This window comes from Mandrillus leucophaeus, unplaced genomic scaffold (assembly GCF_000951045.1).
Source record: "Mandrillus leucophaeus isolate KB7577 unplaced genomic scaffold, Mleu.le_1.0 Scaffold237, whole genome shotgun sequence".
In the NCBI taxonomy this organism is placed as follows: domain Eukaryota; kingdom Metazoa; phylum Chordata; class Mammalia; order Primates; family Cercopithecidae; genus Mandrillus; species Mandrillus leucophaeus.
Window position 1 is genome coordinate 803,201 of NW_012102443.1, and position 11,621 is coordinate 814,821.

Consider the following 11,621-nt stretch of genomic DNA (forward strand, 5'->3'; position numbering starts at 1 on the left):
GGCCCGTCCCCCGCGCGTCTCCTCAGCTTCCGGCCCGGCCCACGCGCGTTTCCTCAGCTTCACGGCCAGTCCCACGCGCGTCTCCTCAGCTTCCGGCCAGTCCCCCGCGCGTTTCCTCAGCTTCGGGCCATCCCCGGCGCGTTTCCTCAGCTTTGGCCTCTCCCCGGCACGTTGCCCCAGCTTTGCCTTCTCCTTCAGTGACGTGAGCTCCAACCTGGGTGTGAGGGACCGACCTGGGCCCTGGGATGTTCACACCGGACCCCGTTGCTCTGGGGCTGGCTCCAGTGGAAGCTTCGCTCACTGTTCGTGCTGCTGTTTCTGGAGCTCTGAAAATCTGTGGGAACTGAAAGGCAATGACCAGCCTGGTGGCACGAAGTGTCTGAGAACAAATTCCAGGCACTGGGACGTGTAACCTGATTGTTAAACATCAATAAAGGCTCCTGGAGGACCGAGTAGCCGTGTCTCACCCCTTCTGTGTTTTGAATAATAAAAGCGTAAAATCTGGAGGAAACCTGGAGGTCACAGAGAGGTGGTGTCTGCTGGGTCAGTGCCAGAGCGGCCTCCTGGGAAGCCTGGGGAGGCTCAGGCCATGCTGTGGGAGGCAAGGCCAGGGCCAGAGCCTCGGGTTTGCTGTCACCTCCCACCACCACAGGGGTGTCGAATAAACGGGTGCAAGCCCGTGTGGACACTGCAGGTGAAAATCGCTCCCTCCCTGTCCCTGGCACGGTCAGTGCTCAGCACATAGGCACGCACGTCCGGGATGCAAGCCCAGGCCCTTTCTCCTTCCCCTGGCCCCAGCTGAGCTTCTGTGGTCATTTGCCTTCCCCTCGGGGGGATCCCTGGTTCAGGCCAAGAACTCTTCTGGCTGCTGACGCCCGAGGGCAGCCCTGGGCTCTGTGTGGTGGTGGGGGAGGCTGGGGGGTGTTGGGGGAGTGGGTCCCTCTGCTTCGTTTGATTTCTGATTCCATCTGCTTGACGTTCCCCGAAATGCCTCCATCCCCAGCCCACCCTGTCCCTGCCATTTTCAGCCTGGGCTGTAGTGTATTTGTTTTTGTCTTGTTCCCAGTCCTTCCCCAGCACGTGGGTCTTCCTTTCCTAAGTAATTATAAACAATCTCCATCTGTGCAACTGCAGGACTATCTGAGGCTCCCCCGGAGAGACTTGTGGGGCAGGAGCACCTGGCCGCGGTCGACTCTGCATACCCTGAAGTTACATCGTTTTGGCAACTTCCTTAAGAAAAGGCATATGACATTATGAACACAGTGTTAGGCCTAAAACTGAACATACTTACAGTGAAAGACCCAGCACACCATGAGTGTAGGAAGCTCACACAGGCAGCATCACAGACAGAATTGGAAGCTCACACAGAAAGCATCACACACAGAATCAGAGGCCCACACAGGAAGCATCACAGACAGAATCACACGGCACGTTTTTTACCCTAAAGTTCCTGACCTCACAGCCTCGGATTACTTTTACAAAATGACAATTTGGTAACGTTTTCTATGGGAGAATGGAAAATCAGCTTAATCTTCCCACTGAGGGGGCTGAGCCACGTTTTCTGTGGATAAGAGTTGCTCAGGTATGAACCTCCTGGGGCGTGTGTGGGCGACAGACACAGCCGCCGTCAAGCGATTCCCATAAGAAGTCAAAGCAAACCTCTATCCTGATTAGAAGCTTCTGAGAACTGAATTTTCCACACACACACCTCTACCTGTCTGACACCGTCCCCACACCCCAGCGTCTAGATCCGGAATCTTCAAACAGGACATATTGGAGACACCATCAGGCCCCCGCCTTCTTGTTGATGTCAGGTGGGTGAGCCCAGCATGGGGGCCGTCCCTATGCGGGTGAGCTGGGGTTTGCGGGCCGTCCCCACAGAGGTAAGCCAGGGCATGGGGGCCGTCCCCACGGAGGTGAGCCAGGGAGTGGGGGCCGTCCCCACGGAGGTGAGCCAGGGTGCGGGGGCCATTCCCCCGGGGGTGAGCCCAGCAACACTAGGGAAAAGCTTCCTCAACTCGCCTTCCCCACAGGTAGCTCCTGGCTGCTTGGCGCCCCTCCTCCCGCAGAGATACCGGAAGTGCACAGGGGCCGTGCCGAGTGGAGACAGGTCTTGACCCAGTACAGTGAAAAGATCTTATTTTCCCAGACTTCACAGAAACATTGACCGTGTGTTTGTCCGAGTCAGCTGAGGGCAGACGCCACACCAACATGGGGACGGGGGTGTCTAAGGTGAGGGGTTGCGCGCTGGTTCCAGGAGGAGCAAAGTGAGCCCAGGGTGGATGCAGAAGGGGTTCCCTGCCTGGCGCTCGGGAGATGGTGGGGCCACAGCCACTGGTTTGGAGAAGCTCTCTGGGTTGAGGCCAGGGGCCCATGGCGGGGCCAGCGGCACTGTACGCTAGAGGGAGGCACCTCTGGGTCCTCCCAGCCAGGGGAGTACCAGGAAGCCCCAGCTTCGTCCACCATGGCAGAGGGGCTGCCTGTGGGCAGTTCCAGAACCATCCATCAGTGTGAGGCTGTCAGCCCCAGGATACGGACGATCCCCCCACTCTGTTCAAACCCCTCGAATCCTGTTTCCTGTCATGTTGGGTCAACTTCACTATGAATTTGGAAGTCTAAGAAAATTACAAAACGAAACAACATCGTGAAAGAGAGCATCAGATGCCACCGTGCCTGAGTCGGCCTGTCCGTTCCTTCCGCACGGGCGCCCTCTCCCAGCCGCTGCCTGGCCGATGTGTGGCTGGAGTCCACCCCTGCTCCTTGGGGACACGGCCTTGCTGTGGACTGAGTGTGTCCTCACATTCATGGGTTCAAGCCCAGAGCCCCAGTGTGACGGGACTGGAGTGGGGTTCTGGGAGGTGACTGAGGTTTTGATGAGGCCGTGAGGGGCCTCGTGAGAAGGGAATTCACGCCCTTGTAATAAGAGGCTCCAGGTGACCGCGGTGGTAAACAGTCACACACTGTGAGAAAAAAGAGACGACAGAGCTGAGCGTGCCAGCTCCCCCTGCCCTACCCACCCGCCGGGGCAGGACGCCCTGGGAAGGCAGCTGCCTGCAACCCAGAGGGGGCCCTCGTGGAGCTCGTCCTGCTGGCACTCAGATCTCAATGTCATTGTTTTAGCTGCTGGGTCTCTGGGGTTCCGCAGGGCAGTCCAAGAAGGCTGAGACAATACTTATAGCGAAATCCTGAGAAACCCTTGCTTTCCACCCTAGTAGAACAAACCAGATACGCTGCAAAATGATCGTTGTTATTTTGACCACTCATCCTCAAGTTCTAACAAAATGATAATTTTTAAAAGAACAGAATAGGTAAATGTAACACATCAAACTTGAAAGCATCTGGAAGAAGTGTAGGTCCCAGCACTTCAGGAGGCTGAGGTGGGAGGACTGCTTGAGCCCAGGGGTTTGAGACCAGCCTTGGCAACATACCGAGATTCTATCTCTACCAAAAATACCAAACTTAGCTGGGTGTGGTGGTGCGCACCTGTGGTCCCAGCTACTAGGGAGGCTGAGGCAGGAGGATCACTTGAGCCCAGGAGGTCGAGGCTGCAGTGAGCTATGATTGTACCACTGCCCTCCAGCCAGCCTGGCAACAGAGCAAGGCCCTTCGAGAAGAAAAAAAAAAGAAAGAAAGAAAAGAAAAGAAAGGGCCAGGCACAGTGGCTCACACCTGTAATCCCAACACTTTGGGAGGCCAAGGTGGATGGATCATGAGGTCAGGAGATTGAGACCATCCTGGCCAACAGGGTGAAACTTCGTCTCTACTAAAAATACAAAAACAAAATTAGCTGGGTGCGGTGGCGGGCGCCTGTAGTCCCAGCTACTCAGGAGGTTGAGGCAGGAGAGTGGCGTGAACCCGGGAGGCGGAACTTGCAGTGAGCCGAGATGGTGCCACTGCACTCCAGCCTGGGCGGCAGTGCCAGACTCCGTCTCAAAAAAAAACAAAAACAAAAACAAAAAAAACAAAAAAAGAAATACAGATGTGAAGAAACACAGGTAACATTCCTAAGAGCACAAGGCACACACGACACCCGGGCTGAGCCTCCAGGGCTCTGGGAGATGGGGCCGGGCAGAGAGCGCCTGGTGCATGGGGGCCCCGGAGGGCAGGGGCTGCGGGTGGGGACAGTCACACGTGGGAAGCCACCGGCCTCGCCCCAGGGCGTCACGCTCAGGGGAAGGCCCAGCTGCAATGATGTAATTGATGCATGCAGGGAAAGTTTCAGGAGAAAGAGGTTTCACATGGGTTCAAGCGTCTTCCCCTCAATGCTCAATTACAAAGTCGGGGGCAGGTGGCCAAGTGCAGGTCAGGACCAACGCCTGATGGGACAAACTGGCATTGGGTGCTGCCAGCGGCTTCGAGGATCCCCAGCAGTTCTGTGTATTTTCCAGTCCAATGCCCACGCTCCGGAGAAACCCAGTGAGGGCATCCCCCAATCGCTGTCCAGAACCTTCCGCACACCAAGGTTGTGAGAGTCCCTGAGAGGCAGGGGGCTCTCCCAGGAGGAAGGAGCATGAACGCTGAGGCCCTGCACCAGGCAGGGAGCCGTGCTGCTCGCTGATCCTGGGGGCTGCGGTGTGGACTGGGACAGACAGCCCGCCTGCCGGAACAGACAGAGGGTGCCGAGAGGGACGGCAGAGGGTTGCCAGCTCACTCTGAGGTCAGGAAAGAGTTATTTGAATGGCACTTGCAACTTTTCAAGCTGGAAATGTTTAAAATAACAAATACCAGTTACAGATAAGCACCGTTTCTGAACCCACAGTTCCACATTGGAGAATCAAATCCCACAAAAATGTTTGTCCCAGAAAGTGCAGTCTGATAGACAAGACTTAATCCACAAACCAGACACAGTGCCAGGAGCTGGCATCACGGAGCACCCGTGGCTCTTCCTGGAGCATGAGGAGTCCAGCTCCCCAGGACGGTTCGAGAGCACAGGTGGCATCCCCAGAGGGAGCAGCTGCCTTTCCTGATCACCCGTGTATTCTTTTGCTTGTAACAAGGAGCATGAGTCAATCCTGTAATTTCTTTTTCTAAAATCTAGGCTGGCGTGGTGGCTCACAACTGTAATCCCAGGACTTTGGGAGGCCAGGGTGGGTGGATCACCTGAGGTCAGAAGTTTGAGACCAGCCTGGGCAACATGGCAAAACCCTGTCTCTATTAAAAAAATACAAAATTAGGCCGGGTGCGGTGGCTCATGCCTGTAATCCCAGCACTTAGGGAGGTCCAGGTGGGCAGATCACGAGGTCAGGAGATCGAGACCAGCCTGGCCAACATGGCAAAACCCCGTCTCTAATAAAATACAAAAAAGTAGCCGGGTGTGGTGGCAGGAGCCTGTAATCTCAGCTACTTAGGAGCCCCAGGCAGGAGAATCGCTTGAATGTGAGAGGCGGAGGTTGCAGTGAGCTGAGATCGTGCCCCTGCACTCCAGCCTGGGTGACAGAGCGAGATTCTGTCTCCAAAAAAAAAAAATTTTAGAACAAAAATGTAAAGGAGGGAAATTCCAATAGTCGAGTTGCTGTTTCCGTTTACACGTTGAACTTGATGAGCAGGGGTGTCAGATCTGCTTCTCTGGGGCAGAACAGGAGCCGTGCGTGGCAGGCCCGGGGACCATGCAGCCTCTCGGCCACCCAGGTGCACGCACCTGGCCCCTGCTTGGTCAACTCAGCCCTCGGGCCTCTTCCTGACTAGGAGGCAGCCATGTCCTGGTGGTCTCTCTAGTGGGTGAGGACAGGCGGTCACAATCCTCAGCCGCAAGCCATTGCAGGATTACGAGATGTGGTTCTGACCCTCCCTGCCCCCAGAACCCCCGCCCCCAGCCTGGTGGCTGGATGCTGAGCCTCTCGTGGGACGTGGGGCTGGGGTGAGGTTTCCTGGAGGCCACACGGGCTCAGCTGTCTCCGCAAGGCCTCTTTTCCTGTTTGCTGCCATGTTCAGCAAGGCCACGTCCATCCCCCCACACCCTGTCGAAGAGGACCCAGTTCAGCTTGGAGTAGCCCCAGGCCCACGCAGGAAAGAAGGAATCAGGGTCGGTGTGAGCCAGCGGGTCTGAAGCCTTCATGGTAAATATTTTATGATGCTTCTTTTTCTATCTAGAAATGAAATTCAGTTCTTATAAGCTTCACATATAATTTTAGGGAAAAAATATCTAAGGCCCCAAAATATATAAGCCCCAAACTGTGGTATAACAGAAAAATAAAAATAATTTATAGCAAAATGTTGTGGATTTCAAGTCCGTGAAGGCTCAGGTGTGCGGATGCCAGATGCAAAACGACCTTCAGGTTTCCCAAAGGCCCCTGGGTTAGTCCGGCTCCCACTGAGAACCTGGGCCCTCAGCCAGCAGGCCGGGCGTGGTCCACGTCCCCTGCCCTGTTGACAAGGGTGCAGGCCCCCCAGTGTCAGCCGATGACACCTCGGCAGAGACCCTCTGGTGGTGAGGGGGAACCCTGGGGAGGCCCTGTCTTTCCAGACAAGGTTGACACTGTCTCCCCTTCGCTGATCTCTCTCCCTGGCAGGTGGATGTAATGCCTGGAGCTACAGCAGCTATTTCATTACTATGAGGCAATGAACATGGAAAGGCCAAGAGAATCACAAAAATGCCAGGCCTGACTCAAGCTCCTGCAGCACCTCCCGAACCTCTGCCTCCAGAGCACATGTCATATGGAAAACTCCGTGTGTTGATGGCGTCATGGTCACGGATCCTGTACTTGCAGGCACACTCCTTTCTCTCTGAGCCTTCCCCAGCGTGTAGAGCCTGTTGGACACAGGAGCACTGGCCCCTGGCCTCTCCCAGCAGCACCACATGCCCTCGGGCTGTGGATAGGACCCCAGCTGACACTGCAGAGAGCTCAGTGTTGTCAGTCATGAATACTTACAGTCTGCGTCAAGATCCTTGGATTCCAGGTTCCCATCAGCGGTGGGAAGATCACCACGGCACAATCTCTGGAATCTGCGAGTATGTCACCTAGAAGGCCATGTCTGAGCAAATGTGATTACAGTCAGGATGTGGAGGTGGTGCGGCTTTCCTGGGTTACCCAGGTAGAGTGTAAACGCAGACTAGTCCTCACGAGAGAGCTGGGGAAGCCTCAACATAGAGGTGGCCACGTGAGGACGAGGCACGGAGAACGGGCTCGTTTGGGCACCCAGGGCATTCCAGTGTTCATGCCTGTCCTGAGACTCCACTCCCTTGCTGGTGAGGGGTCCAGGCATTGCCAGGAGGAGCCCAGCAGGGCATCTGGGAGGCTTCCCCCTTCTTCGATGCCTTCGCCCGTCCAAGACACACCTGGCCCCTGCTGCGTGCCAGGCCCTGAGTCTGGTAGTAACAGGACGGACTTTGATGCTGTTCCTCTCCCTCCTGGGATGGCCAGGAGTCACTGTAGCTGCTTGACAAATGTCACCCAGGTTGAGTGTTTCTAAAACCCTGTGTCTATTCTGTGAAGGATAGAATATTAAAACATATATCAAAACCTTTATTTTTCTGTCAGCATCAGATGTGCTTCCATTTGCCTGACTGCATCTTTCAGGTCTTGCTGAAATAAAATAGAATTTCAACTCCTGATTTTTATAGCAGAGTCTGTCTTACCCAGGTTCTAATTTACCCAGGTTCCAAGTTTTATACCAAGGTAATTTAGCCCAAGTTCTAAGTTACCAGGTGAGATGGAAATAGCCTGACCAAAATCCTCCGGGGACAGGGGAGGGCCACTTGGACTGCTGACCTGAGCGATGTGCCCCCTCACAGAGAGTGTTTCCAGGAGCGTGTACCCTCATAGAGTGCTCCCAAGAAGGTGTCCCTCCTCACAGAGTGCTCTCAGGAGAGTGCTCCTTCACCGAGTGCTCCCAGGAGGGTGCTCCCCCACAGAATGCTCCCAGGAGAGTGCTTTCATCAGAGTGCTCTCAGGAGTGTGCTCCCTCTAAAAGAGTGCTCCCAGGAAGGTGCACCCTCACAGAATGCTCCCAGGAGCGTGCTCCCTCACAGAGTATTCCCAGGAAGGTGCTCCCATTTCACTGAGTGCTCCTGGGAAGAAGTCCACCCTGGATTCTGCACCATCAGAGATCACTCCCCTTAAAGATGATGCTTGGGGAGGGATGGCTGCCTCAGTGCCAGGGCTGGCCCTACAGTGGAAGGCAGCCCCAGAGGGACCCTGCCTGGATGAGGTCCCCTCCCCCTTTCTCTGCATTTCAAAGCAGGCTGTGTGCTTTGACTTAAAGGCAGACATTTCACCATTTCACTCCTTCACATGGCATCCCTAGGCTCGCAGGTAGTTCTGGCCAGGGGATGGCCCTGGAGTGCCGCCCACCCTCCAGCTGCCATCCTCCCTCCAGTCCCACTGCCGCCCTACCTCCAGCCACACTGCCGTCCTCCCTCCAGCCGCACTGCCATCCGCCCTCCAGCCGCACTGCCGTCCACCCTCTAGCCTCACTGCCACCCTCCCTCCAGCCACATTGCAGCTCTCCCTTCAGGTGCACTGTCGTCCTCCCTCCAGCTGCACTGCTGTCCACCCTGCAGCCGCACTGCTGTCCTCCCTCCAGCTCTACTGCTGTCCACCCTCCAGCTGCCGCCCTCCCTCCAGCTGTGCCTTACAGGTGCGTTCCCAGATCCCTGGAGCCACAGGACTGGGCCTTGGCCTTGCCTCCTCCTCACTGCTGGGCTGCCCTGCAGGGGACTTGGGGCAGAGCAGGCCTGTGTGGATGACTAACACAATCAGCTCACTCAGGGCAGAATATGCAACGCTGGAGTCTTCCTGAAGATTTGCTGCACAGGTTGGAATAACCAAGACAAGGGGATGTGAAGCACAGTCACGTGCCATCCAGCCGCGCTGTGGGAAAAGGCAGGCTGCATAGGCAGGGGCAACCCTAGAAGATTAGAATGCGGGATTCTTTTTTTTTTTTTTTTTTGAGATGGAGTCTTGCTCTGTCTCCCAGGCTGGAAGTACAGTGGTGTGATCGCAGCTCACTGCAACCTCTGCCTCCTGGGTTAAAGTGATTCTCTTGCCTCAGCCTCCAGAGTAGCTGGGATTACAGGCGAATGCCACCACGCCTGGCTAATTCTTTTTATTTTTAGTAGAGATGGGGTTTCACCATGTTGGTCAGGCTAGTCTCAAACTCCTGACCTCAGGTGATCTGCCCACCTCAGCCTCCCGAAGTGCTGGGATTCCAGGTGTGAGCCATCACGTCTGGCCAGAATGCTGCATTCTTACTGTACCTTTTCATGCACAAACACCTACCACCATGTTACAGCTGCCGACAGGATTCAGGAGTCACATGGGGTGCAGGTGTGCAGCCCAGAAGCAACAGGCTGGCCCGTCCAGGCATGTACCACACACTGATATTCACACAGTGGCAAAATTGCACAACACATTTCATAGAAGCCCCACATGGCAGATGGTCCAGGCCCCAGACAATAACCCGGTGGGGTGTGGAGTGGGAGCTGCCCCTCCTGCCACCCTGGAAGGGTCTTATGGGACACAGGGCACTCCTTACTGGGTGCACAGTGGGCCCACGAGGCCTCCTTCTTAGGTTGCAGCCCTGGGGCCCCTCAGTGAGGAGTTAATTGGCAGGGCCGGGGTGGAGGTGATGCTCAGGTCAAGGCCAGGTGTGCACCTGGAGCTTTCCTGAACATCACTCAAGGCAGGTGGGCCTGGTGCTCACTGCACAGGAGGGTGGGGGCTGCCACCTCTGCACCTGGCTCCTGCCCTCTGAGCTCCTGTTCATTCAGGTACAGCCAAGGCAAGGTCAATCCCACAAGTCCCTGCAGGGCCAGAACTCTCTGGCATGAAGGCGGAACTAAGAGCATCTTCTATGCACAAAACCCTGTGGATGTGAGTGAGGGAAGGCGGCCATGGGGTCACTGGGGGTGGGACGACAGGGGGCCGTGTGACATTCCCAAGAATGAAGCGACACAATGGGGCATCTGGCAGAGCCAAGAACTGGGGTTTCCATGGGGAGAGGTGGCGCTGGGGGAGGGGGCTGGGCAGAGCCGGGGGCTGGGGTTTCCATGGGGGGCTGGGCAGAGCTGGGGTGGCAGCAGGGCTGGGAAGCTGGGACCTGCTGTGCTTAACTTCCTGGGTGATGGCACCCGACAGCGTGGGGCCACCGAGGTGCCCAGCATCCCAAGGCGCCTGCAGGAGGGACGCACGCCTGTAGGGGGTCAGCCTGGGTGAGCCCGGCCCCCCAACGCCACACAGAACACACGACCACAGTTTCATCCAAATCAAGGCTGTATTTATCATCACTGATTGATATGGGAACAGAATATTCCAAACAAACGGGGTCCACCGTGGAAACGTGGCTGAAACACAGAACTGAGCAAAGCATGTGGCTCAACGGCTGACCCTGAAGGCTGGGAAGCCTGGTAGGGACACAGCCCAGACGTAGGGGAACACAAAAGGCCTCAAGGAGGGCAGGGCATGGGGGGCTCATGTGGGTGAGAGCAAAACCCAAACCGAGAGGAGGCCAGGCCAAGGGCCCGGGAGGCAACGACCACACCAAGGTGACGCTGATGCCTCACGCGAAAGAAAACACACAACAGTGATTTTTTTTTTTTGTACTCAGCCTTTAGACTCTTGCACTTCTAAACCTCCACCGATCTGGTCTACAGATTCCAAGAACACTGCACCATCCACACAAACGTCCACAGAATCGCCCTTGTGGCTGGAGCTGGCCAGTCCTGAAGCCCACAGGAGCCGCCCAGGAGTGCTGTTCTGCTGGCCCAGGGGCCCTGATGGGGGTACCCAACCTCTCCACGGACCCAGGGGCTGGGACGTCGCTGGCGGAACCTTCCTCCCCCCACCAGCGGCGGGAGCGCTTGCATAGTTGAAGGAAAGTTGCTGCCATTAAACTTCTGAGAATGTTTACAACCGGCAGCGCCTGGGTTTTTGTGACCGTGTTAGACAAACCACCAGAGGGGTTTCTGGAAACCGATTTATAAAGTCTATCTAGATTAAGAATTTAATAACGTCATATACTTATATCAACAGACTATTTACACGTTTCGTTTGCTTTTTAAAAAACAAACCAAAAAAGAAATTCTCTTACACTTCTGCATAATAAGGCAAAAAACAAAGTTTTGTACATTATTATTATTTTAATATAGATCTGTAACTTCGGTTCCAAGTACCAAGGGGGGCCAGGGCTGGCCTGAGTGGGGGCCTCACAGTGCGCTGGACAAAGTGACCGGTTTTTCTCCATAAATAAGACAAAGAAACCCTGGGGATCTGGAGAAGGATCTGAGGCCATTAAACTGCAAATCCCAACCGAAAACGAAGAAGCAAAAGTTTCTTTTTTGGTTCTTTTAAACGTCTAAATAGCATAAAATTAAGAAAAATACAAATCCATTACAAACACTTCTCATTTGTGGGGGGAAAAGGTACAAACGCGATTTTTTTTCCCAACAGCCGAATCCCAAACTCAGAAAACAAAAGATCACCCTCAGAAAAGCCGACACCCAAGTCCCCGCCTCCGCAGGCTGCGGGTGGAGAGGCGGCGCCGCCCCAGGATCGGCGGGAGCTGTGCTTGAGTTCTAAGAACTGATGGAGAAACGGACAGCGGTGCGCTCGGAGAGGCGTCTGCGGCCCCGGGGCTACCGCGCCTCCACCTCCGGGGGGTTTCGGGACGGGGAGTAGTCGCGC

General features: G+C 55.5%; 1 protein-coding gene across 1 annotated transcript in view; it reads left to right on the top strand.

The window, feature by feature from the left end:
- LRCOL1 (leucine rich colipase-like 1) overlaps nt 1–453 on the top strand; it is a 17,924-nt gene extending 17,471 nt beyond the window's left edge. The window contains exon 6 of the mRNA XM_011982219.1: nt 199–453. Within this exon, the coding sequence (XP_011837609.1) occupies nt 199–201 (3 nt within the window). The 3' untranslated portion in view covers nt 202–453. The remainder of the gene's footprint in view (nt 1–198) is intronic.
- The last annotated feature ends 11,168 nt before the right edge of the window (nt 454–11,621 follow it).